At 50.5% G+C, this 20,422-nt stretch overlaps 7 protein-coding genes across 7 annotated transcripts; 2 read left to right on the top strand and 5 right to left on the bottom strand.

Annotated features, from left to right (window-relative positions):
• Positions 1–1,641: 1,641 nt before the first annotated feature.
• P175DRAFT_0560179 (i-AAA protease YME1) lies at positions 1,642–4,364 on the bottom strand (the record flags this gene model as incomplete). The annotated part of the gene is made up of 5 exons (XM_040900964.1): positions 4,284–4,364; positions 4,092–4,223; positions 3,907–4,021; positions 2,137–3,842; positions 1,642–2,058 (listed from the first exon to the last, which is right to left on the bottom strand). Exons 1-5 carry the CDS (start codon positions 4,311–4,313, stop codon positions 1,642–1,644), a joined length of 2,400 nt encoding a protein of 799 aa, XP_040749675.1. The 5' UTR covers positions 4,314–4,364.
• Positions 4,365–5,091: 727 nt separating this feature from the next.
• P175DRAFT_0444349 (uncharacterized protein) lies at positions 5,092–6,189 on the top strand (the record flags this gene model as incomplete). Its single annotated transcript, XM_040894226.1, has 1 exon — positions 5,092–6,189. One exon carries the CDS (start codon positions 5,092–5,094, stop codon positions 6,187–6,189), a length of 1,098 nt encoding a protein of 365 aa, XP_040749674.1.
• Positions 6,190–7,254: 1,065 nt separating this feature from the next.
• P175DRAFT_0535196 (mannose-1-phosphate guanyltransferase) lies at positions 7,255–8,603 on the top strand (the record flags this gene model as incomplete). Its single annotated transcript, XM_040900204.1, has 4 exons — positions 7,255–7,326; positions 7,436–7,582; positions 7,653–8,529; positions 8,584–8,603. 4 exons carry the CDS (start codon positions 7,255–7,257, stop codon positions 8,601–8,603), a joined length of 1,116 nt encoding a protein of 371 aa, XP_040749673.1.
• Positions 8,604–9,218: 615 nt separating this feature from the next.
• On the bottom strand, positions 9,219–10,945 carry P175DRAFT_0504197 (3-keto-steroid reductase). Its single transcript, XM_040897799.1, has 2 exons — positions 10,827–10,945; positions 9,219–10,734 (listed from the first exon to the last, which is right to left on the bottom strand). The coding sequence occupies exons 1-2, from the start codon at positions 10,892–10,894 to the stop codon at positions 9,420–9,422; spliced, it is 1,383 nt and encodes a 460-aa protein (XP_040749672.1). The 5' UTR covers positions 10,895–10,945; the 3' UTR covers positions 9,219–9,419.
• Positions 10,946–12,354: 1,409 nt separating this feature from the next.
• P175DRAFT_0485630 (putative C2H2 finger domain protein) lies at positions 12,355–13,499 on the bottom strand (the record flags this gene model as incomplete). Its single annotated transcript, XM_040895601.1, has 4 exons — positions 13,328–13,499; positions 13,066–13,257; positions 12,925–13,004; positions 12,355–12,871 (listed from the first exon to the last, which is right to left on the bottom strand). Exons 1-4 carry the CDS (start codon positions 13,379–13,381, stop codon positions 12,355–12,357), a joined length of 843 nt encoding a protein of 280 aa, XP_040749671.1. The 5' UTR covers positions 13,382–13,499.
• Positions 13,500–14,335: 836 nt separating this feature from the next.
• On the bottom strand, positions 14,336–17,174 carry P175DRAFT_0511708 (sucrase/ferredoxin-like domain-containing protein; the record flags this gene model as incomplete). Its single annotated transcript, XM_040898609.1, has 4 exons — positions 14,336–15,037; positions 15,119–15,496; positions 15,825–16,045; positions 16,184–17,174. 4 exons carry the CDS (start codon positions 17,172–17,174, stop codon positions 14,336–14,338), a joined length of 2,292 nt encoding a protein of 763 aa, XP_040749670.1.
• A 374-nt stretch (positions 17,175–17,548) lies between these two features.
• Positions 17,549–19,168, bottom strand: P175DRAFT_0443887 (pyridoxal phosphate-dependent aminotransferase; the record flags this gene model as incomplete). Its single annotated transcript, XM_040894202.1, has 4 exons — positions 17,549–18,153; positions 18,214–18,499; positions 18,552–19,027; positions 19,087–19,168. The coding sequence occupies 4 exons, from the start codon at positions 19,166–19,168 to the stop codon at positions 17,549–17,551; spliced, it is 1,449 nt and encodes a 482-aa protein (XP_040749669.1).
• Between the last annotated feature and the right edge of the window lie 1,254 nt (positions 19,169–20,422).

The raw sequence follows: 20,422 nt of genomic DNA, 5'->3' as shown, positions 1-20,422 counted from the left end.
AATCGATCCTTCAGGCTGTCATTGCGACGGTCTTCATCTTGGATCAAAGAGCGGTCCCCATTGTATGTGTTGTAGGCATGAATTTCGACACTGGGATGTGGTTCATACTCCTCAATTTGAGAATCCAGGTCTGACAGGTCAAAGGGGTTTCTGCGCATAGTGGTGTGAAGGATGTAGAGGTGATGGTGGGTTGATTGAGGGGCCAGGAGGGAGGAGGAAGCAGAGGAATTGATCTACGAAACAAGAAGATTATTGCAGCACTAGGTAGGGTCAAGTGCAAGAAGATGGTAGCGATGCTGACGGGATACAAACAGCAAGGAGAGGAGGAGAGTGAGAGGAGAGGGTCACGATGGTGACGTAAGAAAGTAGATCTAGAGAATTAGGTGACAGAGAGTTGAGGGGGTGAGATACGGAGCCCTAGGGTTGTCTTCTAATGATGGAATGAAGAAAACGAGAAAGGAATTGATTAATTACTCCAGTTTTGGGGGAAGTTGGGAAGTAGGGAAGTAGGGAAGTTGGGAAGAAGAGAAGAGAGGAGGAGAAAGTTGAGGGAGAAGAGGCAGCGGTGACTCTTTATCCCACACACACACAGAGAGAGAGAGAGAGAGAGAGAGAAAAGGTGGATCAGATCCAAATCCCTGAAATCCCTGAATTCATTGGTTGTGTACCTTACTTGAGGACTTGAATAGGAATTCCTCCCACCTTCACTCCAGACTGTACACTTACAGACTACAGAATCAGAGGATGAAGGTCTTAGTGGGGGCGTGGGGAAGAAGCCGAGACTGCGACTACTGATCTTTAATCTTTTTTTTTCTTCTGATCAGACGACCTGTTCGTCATCTATTTACGGTAGTTCTGGCCCTTTTTTTTTTTCTTCTTCTTCTTCTGCTTCCTTTCCTCTCATGCAGACAAGGCGATTATGTGAGGTTGGATTCGAGATTTCTTCGACGCCGGGTCTCAATCCGGAAGGTTACCCAGCACCCTGAATAAAAAAACCCCCGACAAATTCCTCGGCAAGCCTTCCTTATTTTCTCCCTCCTGCCACATGACTTGAAATTTTTCATGCTCTCTTAATAACTAGTTCACGAATAACTCACTATGGAGGATTCTTCCATTCCGGTTGACAGAGTACTCGGTTGATTGAATTAATTAATAGAAAAGAATAATCATACCTATAGCCTCTAGGTAAATGGATCATCCATCCCCTGATCGTCTGTGCACCTGACAATGTGCAATTTTCTACTACTGGAACCGGGCATTCTAGACCTGGGACTTTTTTTCCCTAGCCTCTTGCGCTCTGATTCATGGAGAAACTGGCTCAGTCTGCTCCTGCCATTCTTCCGTTGAACTGGGAACTTTTCGGCCAGTTCTTTTAACCAACGGGTGTATATGTACTACTCATACTTTTCTTCTTTAAATGTGTATACTTACAGAGTAATACAATCATACAATACAAGTATCCCCTCCCCCCCCCCTTTCACCGCTCCGTCCAATGGCAAATTTCCATATCAAAATGAACAAGGGATGCAAAACAAAAAAATGGTAGGGGAAAATACAGTGAGAGAGGGAAAGGGGAATAATATGTTTAATAATATCAGAATAAAAAAAGATAAAGAAGAAGAAGAAGAAGAAGACAGTATCCTATGGTTCTGTAGACGCTGCACCGGGAGGGTGTTGTTGGCCTTCTTCCACTCGGGTCGACGGATTCAATTTCGCCGCCTGGAGTGCCTCGGGCAGCTTGAGCGGGGCGTCTGTCGCCAACTCCAACTTATCCAACTTCTCGCCCCGAAGCACCTTCTCCATCTCCTCCTTGGTCAGCGTTTCATACTCCAGCAGCGCCTTCGTCAGCAGCTCCAGCTCGTGGCGCCGTTCCGTCAGGATGTTGGTGGCTCGTTGTCGCGCTTCCTCCACCAACCGCCGCACCTCCCCCTCAATCTCCTGCTTCGTCTCCGAGGAAAGACTGTCATAGTTCGTCGACAGATCCACGTTGCCCAGTTTCTTCGAGTAGCCGAACCGGGTGATCAAGGTGAAAGCCGTCTCAGTAGCGTTTCGAATATCCTATCAATTTGGATCAGGAACTCAAAACAAAAACACACGAAGATTAAACGAAAATGGAGGAAGGGCGGGAGCACATACCGCCGAAATGCCACTGGTAACCTTGTCCGGGCCATAGATTAGCTCCTCGGCCGCTTTCCCGCCCATAGATACGTCAATGTCCGACAGGTACTCAGTGTAGTTCTTGGAAACCATGTCCATCTCCGGCAAGAAATGCGTCACACCCAGCGCCATTCCTCGAGGAACAATCGTAATCTTGTACAGGGGCATGGATGACGGAGAAAAATACGCGACAAGAGCGTGGCCAGCCTCGTGGTACGCGGTCAGGAGCTTGTCCTTGTCCTGGATAATACGGCTGCGAGCCTCTGCGCCCATGATGATCTTGTCCTTGGCCCAGTCAAAGTCTCTCGGCATAACCTTGGTCTGCTTATTCCGGCTGGCGTAGATAGCAGCCTGGTTCACCAGATTTTCAAGATCGGCACCAGAGAAACCGGGAGTACCACGGGCAAGCACCGCAACATCAACATCAGTGCTGATCTGTACGTTTTTCATATGGTGTTTCAAGATATCCATTCGGCCCCGGACGTCCGGAAGATCAACCACAACCTTGCGGTCAAATCGACCAGGACGAGTCAAGGCCTTGTCCAGTAACTGAGGATAGTTGGTGGCAGCAAGGATAATAACTCCGCTAGTTTGCGAAAATCCGTCAAGCTCGGTCAGAAGTTGATTCAGGGTCTGTTTGACGTAGGCGGCGTCCCTTTCGTTTCGCTTGGCACCAATGGCATCCAGTTCATCGATGAAAATAATGGCAGGGGACTTATTCCGAGCTTGGGCAAACAGGTCGCGGACGCGCTTGGCACCAACACCGACGTAAACCTCGTCAAATTCGGAGCCGGACATGTAGAAGAAGGGAACACCAGCTTCTCCGGCAACAGCACGGGCGAGCAATGTCTTACCGGTACCAGGAGGTCCGACAAGGAGGACACCCTTGGGCAATTTGCCACCAAGCGAAGAGAAACGTTCGGGGTTCAGCAGGAACTCAACGAGTTCCTGGAGCTCATCCTTTGCTTCATCACAACCATGAACATCGCTAAACCGCGCGGTCTGTTGTTGAGGCTGGGCTTCGTTGTTTGCCGGCCCTTTGATATTCTTCAGAACGCCAGTTGTTTCCACGAGGATAGTGACCAAAACCAGAGACATGTAGGTGAAAAATGCGAAGTAGAAAAGAAACTTGACCCAACGGAAAACAGCGCTCCCAAAGGACTCTTCCACAATAACATACAAAGGAGCCTCCTTGGCTCCTGTTCCCGTTTGCTTTCCGGAGACTCCGATCTGGCCACCATGGCTCTGAGCAGCGATTGCTTGTCCAACAGCTTGAACTTGCTCGGGAGTAACATCCCGGTTCACCAGGGGCGATGCTCCAGAATCCCCACCAACACGCTCCAGAGCTTTCTGGTAAATGGCGTCCGAGGCAGCATTGCTAGAGAAATGACCACTCCTATACCGCTCTATCACTATAGCTGGCATGTTGGCTCGGAGAAGGGCCTGGTAAAACGCATTCTGGGCATTGACACTGTTGGGGTTGGTATTCGCGGTCTTTTCCTTTTGCGCAAGCAAGCTGTGGGAAGGACCTCCAAACAAGAGCCGCTGTTGTTGTCTTCCGAGTAGTGGGTTTGAACTGGGGGCAGGTCGGAGATGTTTTAGAGGTATGGCCAGCGTAGAATATGTGCGACGAGATAGAGAGGTATGACGAGTAGCAAGGGACGGTGACATCCAGGGTGCGGAGCCTTAATATAACCAAATTACTCAGACCATTTCTAACAGTCACTCCAAGTAAGCGTGGGTTCTCACCATTAATCAAAGACCGGGACACACCATGTGGCATGTGCATATCGACTGTGCCGGGGACAAAGGCTTCGGAGGGGGCTGCGGCGAGGAACTCGGGCAAAGGGATTCGATTCGTACCCTACAATTGATCAACACTGCATTTTTTATCACGAATACAACTATCCGATAATATAGGCAGCTGAACTTACTTTGCTGTCTATGCGTTGTGAATCCCGTGCGGCAACTCTCGCGGAGGCGGAGGTCTGTTCGATACTCTTCCACGGCGCATTCAGCAATTTCGACATTGACGGCCAGAGATCGGAAGTCACGGCCGTTATATTCTACCAGGAAAGAAATCTGTAAGCTCTAGGTGCACATGAATACAGTCAGAGGGCTCTTACCGGCTTGAAGATCGGAAATTGAAAGGCCATGGTTGTCCGAAGAGAGCGGCTCTTGGCCGCAATAATGACGGTAGTCACCCCTCTGGAAGCACAGATAGGAGGATAAAGGGAGAGACAAAGAATGTTAGTATCAATCAAAGGGTGTAAGTGCCATCCCCGACTGCATGTAGGCGATGGTGAGATGAAAGATGAGCAGTATGGCTGATGACTGCTCGTCGGACGAAACGGCGGCGGCGGCGAAATTCACTGCCGAGCATTGCCACTAAAGTGCAAATGCCGTCCCGTATATCGGGGATGCTCACGTGCGTTCAGTGCCTCAGGCGGCAAGATTTCCGCGCTCTAGATATTTTGAGGAAATTTTCGGGAGAATAGAGCGCCTTGCGAAAGAGAAATTCCTTTGGACGCTCAGCCTATTGTCTTGTAATTCTAGGATAGTGGTGATGCAATATGGATAGCGTCATCATCACACCGTCCTAGCCCAAGGTACAGTACGACATGAAAGCTTACGGTGCAGGAATCAATCTATGGTTCAACCCCGGATGCAGATAACTCGACATCATCGACGTTCTTTCCAGTCGTTGCTGCTGTCATCATCGTAAGACCGCTTTTATACTGGGGGGATTCTTTTATGACATTTTGAAACCTTAGTCTCTCCGCTGTTCAGGCACATTATATATATGTGGTATATAGCTTCTCGCGGCCATTGCGGCTAAACAGTTCTGATTGATTCGTGCCGTAGAAGCTAACAGTGCTAGGAAACGTATCCCTCGGCAAACTATATGTGCTGCTCCTTTGACATGCTGCGACAATGTCAGCTCGAACTATTTTTCTTATGGGGGCTCCCACGCTCTCAAGCCTTCAATGGGATGAAAGCGAGTTACTCGATGGGCCCATACCTCCATTTCAAGACGACCTCTCAGAAAATAGGAGCTATCCGTCTATCTCAGAAATCAACCCCGTGAAATGGAGGCTTTTGCAGGGTCCTGTTGTCTCCGAGACACCTCGGTTGAAAGACAGGTCTAAATTAGAAAGAGGAGCAGAGTTCTTTCTGACCGATGATCTTACAACACCCACTGGCATGCCAAAAACCGCGCTAGAAGATTTAGAACTCTCCCAATTCTATAACCACTCCTTTACCGTTCACGAAACATCCGAGGTCTCAGCACCAGGAGCCCTGTCAGGAGGAGATGGGGTTCAAGAAAGCGGTCTCTGGTCTGAAAGCACGGTGTCGTCCATGGCAAGCAACAACGAGGGAGAGGTTACGAGGCCACAGTTACCTATACCAGGAGGGCTTACAGATCTTCAAGATATACCCAAGGCCGCATATTTGCATTCTATTGTACCGCAGACCATGTCCGTCAATCTCATCGTTGCAATCATCGCGATCCGACCAGCACGTCGCATTGTAACGAGGCAATGGAAGAGAGAGGTTGGCCTTGTTGAAGTGGTAGTGGGTGATGAGACAAGAAGTGGGTTTGGGGTTACGTTCTGGGTTCCTCCTGGGGGTCACAAGAGAGCCGCTCGCACTGGCGACGAGGGAGGAGCAGAGCTGCGAAAGTCACTGACGCTACTCCGACCACGAGATATTGTTTTATTCCGAACGATAGCACTCGGCTCTTTCCGCGAACGGGTGTACGGCCAAAGTCTCCGTCGGGGCCTTACCAAAATTGAACTGCTCCATCGACAACCGGTGGATGCAACGGACACAGGAGGTATCTACAAACTACGGGACATTCTTTCGCCAAACCACGCCGCCCAGAGCGAAGATCTGCCGCTGGAGAAGGTGCGTAGGGTACACGAGTGGATCAGGCGATTTGTGGATTTCGTCCCGGATCCAGTAGGCGGTAAAGAGAAACCGGTGGTGACCTTGCCTCCTGATACCCAGGAGGATGCGCGATATAATTAGAAAATAGAAATGGGATCACATTGCAATGTGCATATTAATGGCTTGGTTTTTTTCTTCTTTTCTTTTGGATCATGAAGTAACTGTGATCTACCTATGATCTACTCTGTAATCTCTCAAGATGGTAACAAAGAATAGATCACAGCGCAAGGAAATATCAGCCTGCGCTCTACTCCGTAGATTTGTCCCCTAAAGCTTGTTCTCGATTCCCAGTCAACCTTGCCTGGCCCTTTTCCCCCTTTAATAATAAATATAGTTATACATAACTAGTACTAATCTATAATTCTCATCCTTTGTTCCTCCAAGTTGCATGACCAGAACTTTTGAGTATCTTGTGTTGGCTGTTGATGGAGTCACGAGATGTAACCCAATTGACATTCAATAGAAACTTAGAAAGTCTTCCCTTCCTTTCCTTTCCATTTTTTTTTCCCTTTAAATATTCATCCATTGTATTCCTTGTGATAGTGAACTATTTCTAAATTCAATAGCCAAAATATTTGCCCGTCAATCATAATCATGAATTGAAGTCGGAATTAAATCCAGGGGCTTCAGAGCCCCACGAAGACTCCCTAATCTGGATCTGGAACCATACACTGTATCATACCCGTACCGGTAATAAATCAAGCGAATCACCATGCAGAATTCCGCCCTGTGGCGCTGGATGTGACCGTTTGCAGCCGGTTCCTGATGGTACCTTACATGTCTACGACGCTTTCCAGTCTCTTCAACGTGTTCTCCTGGTCTGCTTGGCTTTTTATACCCACCAAAAGGTTGTCGTTGTCGTTCATCTTCATTCTCTTTTTCCTCCGATCGATCATATCTGTCCGTTCTTCCTATCCATCCTCTGACTTCATTGAACTGTCCCCCTTTTCTCTTTCTGTCTTTTGTCTTTCTTTCTTCCTTCCTTCCTTCTGATATCCACCCCCCGCCGCTGTTTAGCTCTACTTCACTCATTTCGAGCAAAAGCTCTAGTCCTCCTCCTGATCCTAATTTAATCCAAGTTAATACCATTCCAACGCAATCATGAAGGGTACTTGTCTTGTTCTGGATATGCCCTATTCTACCGCAATGGCTCCTCTAACTCCTATCCTGGTCTACAGCTCTTATTCTCGTCGGAGGTTTTGGCACTCGTCTGCGCCCGTTGGTGAGCAACCCCCCCCCCCCCCCCTCCACCGCCGCTGATCTCTGATCCTCGACATGCCACCGTCACTGGAACATCAAAAACTAATATGCTCAACTTGGTGATTAGACCTTGACCCTTCCCAAGCCCCTGGTGGAGTTTGGTAACCGTCCCATGATCCTGCACCAAGTCGAGAGTCTGGCTGCTGCGGGTGTCACCGATATTGTTCTTGCTGTCAACTACCGCCCAGATGTTATGGTCTCCGCTCTGAAGAAGGTATATATACCCTATATTTATATCCATACTTGCTGCCTAAGCTAGATGACTTACTTCTCCATTGATTTAGTACGAGGAGCAATACAATGTCCGCATCGAGTTCTCCGTCGAATCCGAACCCCTCGGTACTGCTGGTCCCCTGAAGCTCGCAGAGAAGATTTTAGCCAAGGACGACACTCCCTTTTTCGTCCTGAACTCGGATATCATCTGCGATTACCCGTTCCAGAAACTCGCGGAATTCCACAGGAGCCATGGTAACGAGGGAACCATTGTTGTTACCAAGGTCGACGAGCCCTCCAAGTACGGTGTCGTCGTTCATAAGCCCAATCATCCCTCGCGCATCGACCGATTCGTTGAGAAGCCCGTCGAATTCGTCGGCAACCGCATCAATGCCGGTATCTACATTCTGAACCCCAGCGTGCTTAACCGCATTGAACTGCGCCCAACCTCTATTGAGCAAGAGACATTCCCTGCCATCTGCAGCGACGGCCAACTCCACTCCTTCGACCTGGAAGGGTTCTGGATGGATGTTGGTCAGCCAAAGGATTTCCTCAGCGGCACCTGTTTGTACCTTACCTCCCTTACTAAGCGCAACTCGAAGCTCCTCGCTCCAAGCACTGAGCCTTACGTTTACGGCGGAAACGTTATGGTGGATCCTTCGGCAAAGATCGGGAAGAACTGCCGCATCGGCCCCAACGTCGTCATCGGTCCTAACGTTGTAATTGGGGATGGAGTCCGTTTGCAACGGTGTGTCCTGATGGAGAACAGCAAGGTCAAGGATCATGCTTGGATCAAGTCTACTATTGTTGGCTGGAACAGCTCCGTGGGCCGATGGGCTCGTTTGGAGAATGTTACTGTTCTTGGAGACGACGTGACCATCGCGGATGAGGTCTACGTTAACGGTGGCTCCATTCTGCCCCACAAGAGCATCAAGCAGAATGTTGATGGTGAGTTGGATTATGTTCTACCGAATTTGGTTCAAGGTACTAATACATGTTCAGTTCCTGCAATTATCATGTAATCGCCCTTTCTTCGCCTCGCCCTTTCTCGAATATCTCGCCCTCCCCCCGACCCTCTCAGATGCATAGAACCGGAGTCGTTTTGTGTCTTTCCTGCTGTTGAAGCAAAAAAACTTTGATCCTTCTTTCCCCACTCACCCCTTGTGTTCGTCTGGTGCTCATTTGTTTCATTCCATGCCCAACACCTTGATGGTTAATGCATGTCTGAATCAGATTTTTTTTTTTTTTTTTTTAATTTCTTACAGCCTTGGTAATCGATTTTTTGACATCTTCTTTGGACCTTGCATTGATCAATCCTTTGGCCCAATTTTTCTTTTTTTCTTTTTTTTTTTGATTTTCTTTCTTATATCTTACTTTCCACCCCATTTCATAAAGTCGTATGCAGACCCATCGGTATTGCTTCCTCTGTCTTGCGAACTTGCGAACTTGCGAACGTGGTGTTGTTTTTCTCTCTCCTGGCTCGAGAATGATGAGCACAGAGACTAATTCTCTACCCTATTTTAATGATGTACGTGGACGAGGAATGTAAATATGGGAAGGCAGGAATTGAAAACCCCAAAATGAATCCATGCACTACTACTACTACTTACTTTATGACTACTGAATTTCTGTGTAAGTTTCTTTTGAATGTATATCATTATGATGATATCAATGATTAACTACATCATCTATCGTGTATTGAAATCGATAACACAATCCGCCAAGCAGAATATATACATCCTCCTTTTCCCAAATTCAAATTTGAATTCCAATTCGAATTCGAATTGTCAAAAAAAAAAAAAAAATTAAAATTGACAGGATAGGCGTACCTACTACTACTACTCCTCCTCCTCCTCCTCCTCCTCTCCTCTCCTCCTCTCCTCCTCCTCCTCATCCAAAAGCGCATCCCACTTGATCCGCAACTCCTCCATCTGCTTCCAACACTCCCTCCCCAGCACCTCGAACCGCTCTTTCTCCGGCCCCGTGAGATCCTCGGCGCCACGCTTCCGGCGCCGGTTCCGGTCCGCCGCGAGCACAGCGGGGCCGACGACGCCTCCGTGTCCCCACCCGTCTATCTCGGTGGAAACGGCCGAGTTGGCCCCCGTGCGACTGCACGCCGATCCCCATTTTACGCGCCCGCCGCCGTGCTGCTTGTAGGGTGCTTCGGCGGCGTCGAGGGCGGATTGCGTGGAGAGGGCGAGCCAGACGGGCGCGCGGGCGCCCCGGTCGGTTGCGACGGTGTGCCAGGGGGAGCCGAGGAAGCGGGCGAGGTAGAAGGCTGCGAGCATGGCGTAGAAGAGGGGCAGGGAGAGCGGGAGGATGCCCGTGCCGCAGATCCCGGGGTGGGAGAGGTATATGTTTGGTGGTGGTGGTGGGAGGAGGTTCGCGGGTTCGGGGTTGTTGGCGGAGGCGGAGGCGGAAGGAGGTGTGGTGGCATAATAGAAGGATTTCACCCAGGGTGCGGCGCTGGGGAGGTTCGAGGTGAGCGAGAGGATATCGGTTAGAGCCTTGGAGGATTCGTAGGGGGCGGGAGTGTGGAGGCCCTGGAGGTCGTTGATGTCGAAGAATTTGATTGTTGCTTCGAGACTGGAGACCCAGATTACCCTGCCGGGCCCGCGCGGGGACCCGGCGGAGCGGTGCAGGAGAGGCATCACGTTGTGCGCCAGCATGTAGTGGCCAAAGACGTTGGCGCAGAAGACCGCCCCCAAGCGCGGTTCCTGGTCTGAGAGGCGGGTTTGCGGCTCGGTGATCATTCCAAGCGGCGCGATCTTGTAGGAGGGCCAGGATACCTGGTGGATCAGGTCGGTGGCGACGCCCCAGATGGCCGCGGGCCAGTCGATGCCCGTCCACCCGCCTATGCCGGCATTGAGCACGATGGCGTCGAGCTTGGGGAAGGCCTGCAGGCGGCGGGACAGGGCGCGGACGGAGAGGAGATCGGAGAGGTCGACGTTCTCTGGGACGAAGTTGACTTGCGCCGGGGAGGCTGTGGGATCGCTGGTGGCTTTGCGGAGGTGGGCTTGGAGGCCTTTCAGGGTGTCGAGGCCCTTCTTGGAGCTCCGGGTTGTGAAGATGATTGTCAATGACTGACGGTCATTCTGACAAGAGGTCAGGAATTCATCCACCAGCCGACAACATATTGAATAACCTAGTCCACTGTAGGACAAGGTTAGGGAGCGAAAAAACAAAAACAAAATTAGGAGATCAGGGGGGGGGGGATTGAACAAATGAGGTGAGGGAATCAGTACCTGTTGGCCCCAGTGACAAGCACAAAGATCTGGTCTTCCAGGGCGTCTCGAGGACCGCCCGTAGCCATGACGCTTTTCTCTTCCAGACCGGCTCTGAACACTTTGTTGGTGTTGAGAGAGAGCATCTGCCATTGTCGTGTCGGGCTCCAAATGAAAACGCGTGGGTCTGATTGGACGAAGCTGTGATGATGACGTAAACACAAGGCCTCAGGCCGCAAATCAGGTGCCTGGGATCATGTGATCCAGACCGCGCCTTTTTTACTGTTGTTACTTTGAATCCGAGGGAATCCATCGAGATGCTCTCTCAACCCCTTTACCAGATTCCGTAACAGATGGCGAGTACGTCCGTATACTGGAGCCCAGAGTTTACCGAACCCGCGACTAAAGTGACAGTGAATCTAGAGATGTAATCTAGACTCTGGATACGAGAATTAGCCCCGGTTGGGTACTTGACAGTAACCACTACTAGGCTACTAGTGGAGTACTGCATCCTGTCAAATTAAGGACCAAAGCATAAAATAGAGAGACCCCGCTGGTATTGCTCCGAATCTGTTCCGGTATGCACTCAGGATCAAGTCCTGTACGGAGTCACTGACGGGAATCTCATTTGTTAGGGAGTTTCTACCTACCTCGGTCCGAGTACTTGTAGATACATACAAAGTTACCAGTTGATCGCAAGCCACAATATAGCAAGAGTTAATCGTGCATACCCAAGGTAGGTAATGTACAGTAAGACCAACTTCACCGGATCTAATTGGAGTAGCAGAGACGGAGTACTCCGTTAGTGACGACTAGCAGGATTATACAGATACAATGATGGGCTGGATGATCTATTGGATACTTTACTTTGTACTCCGTACCTACCTAAGTAATTCAAGGGAAAGGATAGTGGATTGAATCCATTTCTCAAGTAAGAATATCTCCAAATAACTCCCTACCATCCACGCTGAATCCCAGATCGTCCCTCGACGGTCCCCCGTTCATTATCATCGTACAAGTCACAACCCAATCCCATTAAGCTCGTCGACATTAGATAATTAGTTTCAAGACGGACCCGTATCCGTAGCGGGTCGTGGGCTGCACATCGTCGCACCACCCGGTATCGGCGGGTGCAGAGGGGAAGGGAGAGGAGATGAAACGGGGGGAAATAAAAAATCAAAATAAAAGAATATCAGAAAAATGATGACATGAGGATTACTTCGTCATAAAAGTGCAAGAAAACATAAGGTATCAAGAGTAGCACAACAAAACGCCTCGCCACTGCCTTAAAAAAAAAAAAAAAAAAAAAAACCAAAAAAAGGGTGATCAAAGAGGCCGGAAAAAGACAGGGATGATCTGGGAATAAAACGCGCTGGGAGAAGTTGCAATAAAACGAACATGCCTGGGCTGTTCCCAGGCTCGTAAGGGACAGACAGTCATGATGCACATCACTAGAAAAATGTGGTTTGTTTCCTTTTTCGCGCGCTACTTTCTAGCCTTGGCAACTTCGCGAAAACCGATGGTATACATTGGCCTTCAGGCCGCGCGCTCAGCTTCCCACTCCGAGGAAGGTCCAGTCAGTTCCCTCGGGCTGGTTTAAAATCCGAGTGGGTTGCTTATACTGGAAACTAGGCGTGTAAGAAACCATAATTGGGTGACCATCGCCAGTGGGGAGGCCCACGTATGCAGGTTGAAATTCTGGGGGGAGATACCCAGTCCTCGGGTGATTGTACCGTTGTTGTTGTTGTTGTTGTTGTTGTTGCACTAATTGGAGATACTGTTGCTGCGCATGCTGCACCTCAACCGGCGAGGTGACTGGAACGGGCTGGGTTCCCATCGGCGGTTGTTCCGGCACCGCAACTGGAGTCATTGGGAGATTCGGGTGGGAATAAAATTCATGAGTCGGTGTCGAGGCGTTCGGGTAATAAGCTTGCTGGGTCAGGAGGGTGATCGGAGCGGGATAGGATTGTTCGGACACGGCATCTTCCGACGGCGTTCGAGCGACTACTACGCCCGGGGGATGGGAGCGGTGCTGGTGTTTCGTCAAAGTGGTCTTGCGGCAGAAGCTATGGCAAATATCAGCAACAGTTTCATCCGTGGCCCTGGAACAGTTTTAGACCTTCGTTCGCAGGTGGGTTCCTGGCATATGTAGGGCCTTTTCCCCGTATGGATCCTGCGGTGGCGGGCCAGACTCGAGGACTAAAGGCACACATCAGTATATATATTCGCGAATAGCACGCTGTACAAAGGCCAGGCATACATCGGAAAAGGCTTTGTGACATCCTTCGTGATCACAGACATGAGGCTTTTCTCCGGTATGCGTGCGGGAATGGACTGTCAATGCGCTCCGTTGGATGAAGCTCTTGTTGCAGTCTTGGACAGTACAGTGGTAAGGTCGCTCATTGGTATGTATTCGGTAATGTCTGCAGAGATCCGACTTGCGATTGAACGACTAGCCAAGGTCAACAAAGGAACTGCAGCGACAACGGTGGTACAGTGGAGAGAGAGACCCAAATCAATACCTTTCCACAATGCTCCCAGGAACAATTAAAATCGCGACCAGTGCCAGGAGCCATGACCCCAAATCCAAGGAAAAGAGGGTCTCGGTCAAAAGAGCCAGACGGAACAGAGGCACTCCGCGACAAGAAAAGGGGATAAAAAAGGATGATCAGAGTTGGGAAAACAGAAAAAAAATAAAAAAGAAAAAAGGAAAGGTTCACCTGGGATGTTGAAAAGAAATGATCTTATGATGGAAGAATAGTTAGTTAATATCAGAGGTAATATATGTAAGCATATAATGGTGTAGTTTAACTAGCGGCTGTTTGACTGATTCATGTGCAAGTTTAATTATCTACTAGTCCCTAGAACTAGTAATATTCTCTCCCTGGTAATTGTAATTACATCTCCATTCGTCTTCTTGACTTCGAACGCTGGAATTTGGCGTGCTTTTTCTCTATTAGTGCTGATGGACATCTCTACTTGACCTTCCTAAGGGGGAAATCGAGGGGGGTCCTCCCGTCATCTATAAATATCTTCGAGTGAAAGAGTACAGACTCATAGAGAGCGGAGTACATCCATCCGCCATGATGGCAGTTCAGCTGCGATTCATTTCAGATGCGCTGGTGCCTCGGTTAAGAGAGCGTATACTGAATCCCCCCCCGCATTTTTGGGCTGTCTTGTCATACGGAGCGTTGAGGTTGTCTACAAATCTCCTAGTCATTAGTGGCCGCTAGTAGGGAGAAGAAAATACTATTTCCGCATCATTTACTTGGGGCTGAAGTTAATCGCTAGCCAGTCACTTGGTATACCTACCTTAGAACCAGCTCCCTCGTTCAATAATCTTGCTTGATGGGGCCCCTGGTGGGGATGTTCTCAACATACCCACCAACGTCCTCGGGGTCACTGGTATCCAATATCCTACCCCAGATGGTGCCCGGTGGGCCTGAACGAAGAACTGTCCTTTTAAAGAATATAACCTCCTGGAGATAAATCTATATATGACACATTCAAAAATGGATAGTAGACAACTACTACCAACTAATCAACCCCGTCTCCCGATCAAACCCCCCTCGCAACTGCTGCCCCGGTTTCACAACCTTCCCCTGTAACACCGTATACCGGACGATATTCTCGCAATCCTCGGGTCTCACCCGTGCAAGCCAGATCCCCTGTGCCGCACCCTCGTCGTCCGCCTCATCCGTCCCCCCCGCGGCTCGCTGGCCACGATGCCAGCCAAAGTCGCGCCGCCGATATACAATCACATTCGCGGCGTACTTGTGCCCGCCGACGTGGCTGATAAAGTAGATCCCCACGCCACCGGGCCGGTCGTCGTCCAGATCCCGATGCAATCCGAGCGGGCGCAGATGGCGCTCGAACTCTCGACGCAGCAGCGGCGCCGACTGGCCGCACCGTGCGTCGCGCGTGCCCTGCGAGCAGAGCAAGATCACAGCGGCATGGGGGCACGGGCGCGACCGGAGCGGAGTCCGTGATGCTGCTGCTGCTGCTGCTGCGGCTGTATCTGACAAAGACCAGCGCAACAACGGCGTCGTCGTCGTCGGCGCCTGGTCCACAAAATCCCGAATCAAATCCGGCACCAGCGCCGGAGTGACATGGTCGATGAGCGTAAAGCCCGGTAGCAGCATCACGGTCGTCGGTTGATGCTGTCGCTGGCCTTTCTCGTGCTGGTGGTATTCGTCGGGAACGGGCATATTCGACGCAGAGAGTTTCATTTTCTAACCCGAGATATCTCTCTCACGCATGAGTTCCATCCATTCCTTGATAAGAGAGAGAGAGAGAGAGAGAGACCAACTCACCCCATTCCCAGCAACAACTCCACCCCTCGCAACAGCCTCCATCACACTTCCCTCTTCGTCCGCCACGTCTCTAACCCAATCCGCCTTCCCCGTCGCCACGAGCAGATGCGTCGCCCATCCGTCCACGTTCCCGTACAGTGTGTCCTCCTGGTCCACGTCAAACCGCGCCGGGTACCGAGTGGAACACGTTGCGCAGTCGTGCAGGCATTCGTCCCCGTCCGTGGTCGGGGAAGTCTTTGCGAAGAGGCTTTCCGCCGACGAGGCTTTCTGGAAGTCTTCGGGGCTTGTTGGTTGAGAGCGTTTCTTCGGGGGGGGGGGCGGGGTGGGAGAGGGGGTAAAGAAGGAGGCTCCGCGGCGAAGCAGGGATTGCATTTTTCTCTTTTGAAAATTACACTAGTAGGTCTGTCTGTGCAATTGACTGAGAGAGATTATTAAAGCGACATCCGACACACATGTAAATTGTAGAGAGAGAGAGAGAAAAAAAGAAAAAGAAAAAGAGAGACGGGAAGAAATCAAAATCAATCTTATCAATCAATGCCATGCCAAGCCAAGGGCGGAACTTTCCGATGGTTCATTCTTGCTCAATTCGAATTCGAATTCGAATCTAGAGTATAAAGAGTATATAGGAATTTATCCTTCATCGCGTTGTAGGATATCTATCGATCGATCACGTACGGTAATTCCGACCCCCCTCGCCTCCACTAACCCGAATCACACTCCCCGCCGAACTCCTCGATCCATTCGACCGTACCGGGCGCAGTGACTGCAGTGACGGGGTCCTTGGGGGCTCCCGGGCCCAATTCCCCGGCCTCAATGCCCCAGAAAGACCTGCACCAGAAGCAGGTGTGGACCCCTTCACAATCACAGAAGAACTCGAACTATGAGCATCAACAGGACTTTGAGAAGGACCACTCTCTCTCCCTCTCCCTGTTTCCTCCTCCCCCTCTCGGCCTGCATAAAATCCGGTGTCCACATACCCAGACGAATCCGTCTCGCCCTCCTCATCCGACGGCCCAATCACCGACTCCGTGTATTCATCCGTTCCGGTCACATCCCCGAGCACACGCAGATGGGAATCCTCAAACAACCGCATCCCCCGCAGCATTTCCGCAAACACATGCATTAGCTGTCGAAACTCTGCCTGGTAAAGCTCTCGGTCAGAGAACCGCGCGTGCTCGTACAGTGCCAGAAACTCCCCGGCGATCTCAGGTGGATCGACAACACCCAAGCTGCTCAGGTGGAACATGTATTCTCTTAATGTCATTGAGCCAGGACGGCGGAGGATTTCCACAACCCGGGTATCAGGAATCGTTTCTTCTTCTTCTTCTTCTTCTTCTTCTTCCCGTTCATCAGCGTAAGGCCGGTAATCCCCCTGTTGACGGCGACGGGCAAATTGCCCCGGAAGGACCGGACGCCGCGGCGCAAGCGACACAGCCTTGGCCTCAATCAGATTCGGCAACTCATGGATAACAGTCCGATACGGTAAATTCGGCAAATCCACACAACAAGGCGACGACCACCCAGGATGCTCCACATGTCCCCAAGGCGGGTTTCCCGGGTCGATACCCGGAATTGCGTTGTCTCGTTCATCGCCTGCCTGGCCGTGCCATTCTCCTTTCATCCCCGGAGTATATCCTTCCTCGTCTTCCGTATACCTCGTACCAGGAGAAGCAGCAGCAGCAGGAGCAGCAAGAGAAGAAACATCCCGCGGTCTCGCCTGGAACGCTATCAACGCACTTCTCCCTAAACCCTCTTTCACAAGTCTTCGGACTGATTTCCCGACATCGTCTTTCTCAATCGGTATCCAGGCCTTCGGTATCCCCGCAAGCACGCTTCGATTCGTATAGATACGGGTCGCGTAGATCAACACCGCCAAGAGGAAGGTCACGACGTATGCGCCCGTGATGATAAAGATGTTTGTGAGCCGTTGGGTGATGTAGCATTGGTAGATCGCGTCTGCAGGCGTGAGAACGATCAGGCAGGCGAGGGCGACGGAGAGGACGATGAAGACGCTGTAGTGGAAGAGGTTGAGGAGGCGCGTCAGGCTGGGGGGCATTTTCTTGCTTCTTTCGTATTCACGATCCGGATTTAAGGCGGAGTATAAGGTGAGGGGCGTGAAGTGAGCGCAGCATGGTGCGCTTTTCTTTAGTTTTTGTTTTTTTCTTCTTCTCTTGTTAAGCCGGGCTATTGGGATGTTCTGGAGTTTAGGCTTCTGATCGAGACTGAATCCTAAGAAAGCTGGGATAATAAGGAGTGCTATCACGTGACCGATATAGATCATCCCTTACTTTTCTCGCCCTTATACGGAGTATTCCAGTCGTTCTCTTCAAAGTCAGATTTAATTCAATGTAATGAATTTTAAAGGGGGGGGGGGAAATAATAATAAATAATAAGGTATCATCCTACGAAGTCGTGCTCCTGTCTCCAAATCTAGTCATCCTGAACAGCGACCTCATCCTCCCACTTCGACTCATAATGCTCCCCGCGCGCGCGACGGATAACCCGCTCAATACCGTCCAGACCCCTCTTTAGCACATCCATCTTGGGCCCGTAACTCAAACGTACAAAGTGATGGCAAGGACTATCAAACAGGTCACGTCTCTTGGCGGGGTTCAAATCGAAGAAAATACCGGGGACAACAATGACCTTTTCGCTCAGGAGAGCATTGAAGAAGTTCAGACCATCGGAAATGTTAGCCTCGCGTGGGAGAGGAGGGTCGAGAGAGGTCAAGTCCAGCCAAATGTAGAAGGTGGCCTGGGGAATGTCCTGGACGCGGAAGCCAATCTCGTGCAGACGCTTCAGGACGAAGTCACGCTTTTCGCGAAAGTGCAATTGCAGAGCTTTCATTTCAGTGCGGACGAGGTTTGGCTCGAGCATGGAAATCGCGGCTTCTTGGAAGGGGGCGTTGGCGCCACCGTCGAGGTAGGAGCCGGCGGAGCCTAGGGCGTTGATGAATTCCTTGGGGCCAACAACCCAAGCAATACGCCAGCCGGGGAGACGGAAGCGCTTGGTGAGACCGTCGATAAGGAGAACGTCTAGATGCACCAGGGTTAGGGCGTAAACATTGGGATTGCTTGTGGATCACAGAAACATACCATCCTGGTTGACGTCGATCACGTTGGCAGCACCGCTGATGGTGGAACCGTCGCAATCGGTGGTGTAGTTGTATCCACCGTAGAACTCATCGAGGATGAGGGTAGCACGGTCTCTGCAGATGTCCTGAATCTGGGCAAGCTCATCGTTGGAGACAAAGTGTCCGGTCGGGTTACGAGGGTTGGAAGTCAGAATGACCTGGGTTCCACGGGCGATTTCCTCGGCGATCTTGTCGGGATGGATATGGTAATGGTCGTCTTGAGCGAGCGGGATAGGGATAGGAGCAATCTGTAGTCCGGATTAGCAAAGTTCGATGGTCCCGTACGAAGAACAAACGCACGTTCTTGAACAAACTCAACATCTCCGAGTACGCCGAGTAATCCGGAATTGGGAAGGAAAGGTAGGAATTGCCCAGAATAGCGGCAATTCGGATCAACCCCGCACGACCACCGGGAACAATGCAGACATTCTCCCAGGTATACTGGCTTTCCTTGCCCTGACGATAGTGTTCATTATACAGACGAGCGACAGCGGCACGGAGAGGCTTGATACCGGCGGTCGGGCCGTACTCACGGGCGGCCGAGCTGATAGGGATAGATTCCGGGCGGGGGAAGCTGCCCTCGATCTCGTCGTCTGCTTCGGGGGCACCCTGGCCAAGATTGGCCCATTCCGAGGGATTCTCGGCGTATCCATGCTCGGAAGCACGTTCTGTACACCATACCACACCGGTAGAGGCACGAGAAGCGTCGAGGCCAGCATGGGGGCGATGACCTTCGTGGGCGGATCGGAATTGACGGTGAGTTTCGGATCGGAGTTCTACAGTCGTCGTCTCGTTAATTTCGCCAGCAAGAAGCGGGAGAAGAAAAGAAACGCACCGTTTTCTGACAGATCCTTGACCAGGGAAAAGCGACGATTGGAGGGACGCAGGATACTAACCCGACGGCCGGAGAAGGACATGATGCAGAATTCAGTGCGGGGTACGGACGAGGGGAATGGAGGATTTAGTATGGAGATATAGAAGGGTAAGTAAAGGCTTAGGAGAGGAAGATGAAGATAAAAAGATGAGAAATGGATATGGAGAAACGACAAAACTTGAAAGAGAGAGGGAGGGAGGGAGGGAGATATCCATATATATATATATATATATATCAATACGTACCTGATGGGTTTCAATGAGTCCTTTCCATGGCCGCCACATCATCCGTTCTTTCTCTCTCTCTCTCTCTCTCCCCCATAACAACAGCCTGAATAAATTACCACTTACTCGTTTCACTACAGATTAGGTACGTACGTCGTCATCGGAGATCATAATAACAAATAATATCCAAGTAATCGCGCACTGCCTACTTACTTCCTTTCTCGATCTGATGGTGCAAATCCTCAAAAATGCCGCATTATTATTCCTTCTGATCGTCCCAGACCGGACCGCAATTCGTCTCCTTTCGTGTGACAAGAATAATACCTTCCCATCGTTGACTCGTTAGGCATTGCTAAGTTGCTAGCCGATAACTATTATTTCTCCCAATCCCCATCGATCCACACTGCTTTTCCCTGGGTTCCTTCGGATAGGACCCGAGTTCGGGACATCGACCCTCCCAGTCGTGACATCCCGAGCTGTTCCAGGCCGTGGGCTGAGGTCTAGAGAGCAGTATTTTTAGGATCCCAGAGCGAAGCCGGGTCCATATTTGCTTCTTTCCTGTTCAACCCTCTGTCACATCAATTCTCTCTCTCTCTCTCTCTCTCTCTCAGCCTTGTCCAGCGCTCAAGATTGGAAATGGTAAGTACTGAAACATACCGGAAAATTTATCCACCGACGATCCACCGCCCCTAAGGCACAAACCGGGCAGGTTCCATGGAAACGGTCAGTTCTAACGTATAGCTTGGTGAAAACTTTTCTATTAACTAAGTTGAGAACCTCATCATATGCAGCACGCAAGGTCTAATTCCGTAAATAAAAAGAGAGAGAGAGAGAGAGAGAGAGAAGGGGGGAGGAAAAGGAAAAAAAAGGAATGGCAATCATAATCGCAATGACTTCGGGCCTGACATGGAATGCTATTGTGGGGTCAGACATTAGGCATTGAGAAGCAGGATCATCCAAGGACAACAACAAGAACCAGTCCTAACAATGCAAGAACACTATACATCGCGTTACCTGGGAAAAGGAAAAAAAATAAAAAAAAAAATAAAGGCCTGCTGGAAAACGAGCAGCGG

Source organism: Aspergillus ochraceoroseus, assembly GCF_002846915.1.
Source record: "Aspergillus ochraceoroseus IBT 24754 chromosome Unknown P175scaffold_8, whole genome shotgun sequence".
NCBI lineage: Eukaryota > Fungi > Ascomycota > Eurotiomycetes > Eurotiales > Aspergillaceae > Aspergillus > Aspergillus ochraceoroseus.
Note: the sequence above shows the minus strand (reverse complement) of the source record. Positions and strands in the feature narration are given on the sequence as shown.

Coding starts and splice junctions, on each gene's coding strand:
- P175DRAFT_0504197 (XM_040897799.1), bottom strand. CDS start 10,894: ATGGCTACGGGCGGTCCTCGAGACGCCCTGGAAGACCAGATCTTTGTG. Junction 10,735..10,826: donor CTTGTCACTGGGGCCAACAG/GTACTGATTCCC, acceptor CTTGTCCTACAG/TGGACTAGGTTATTCAATAT.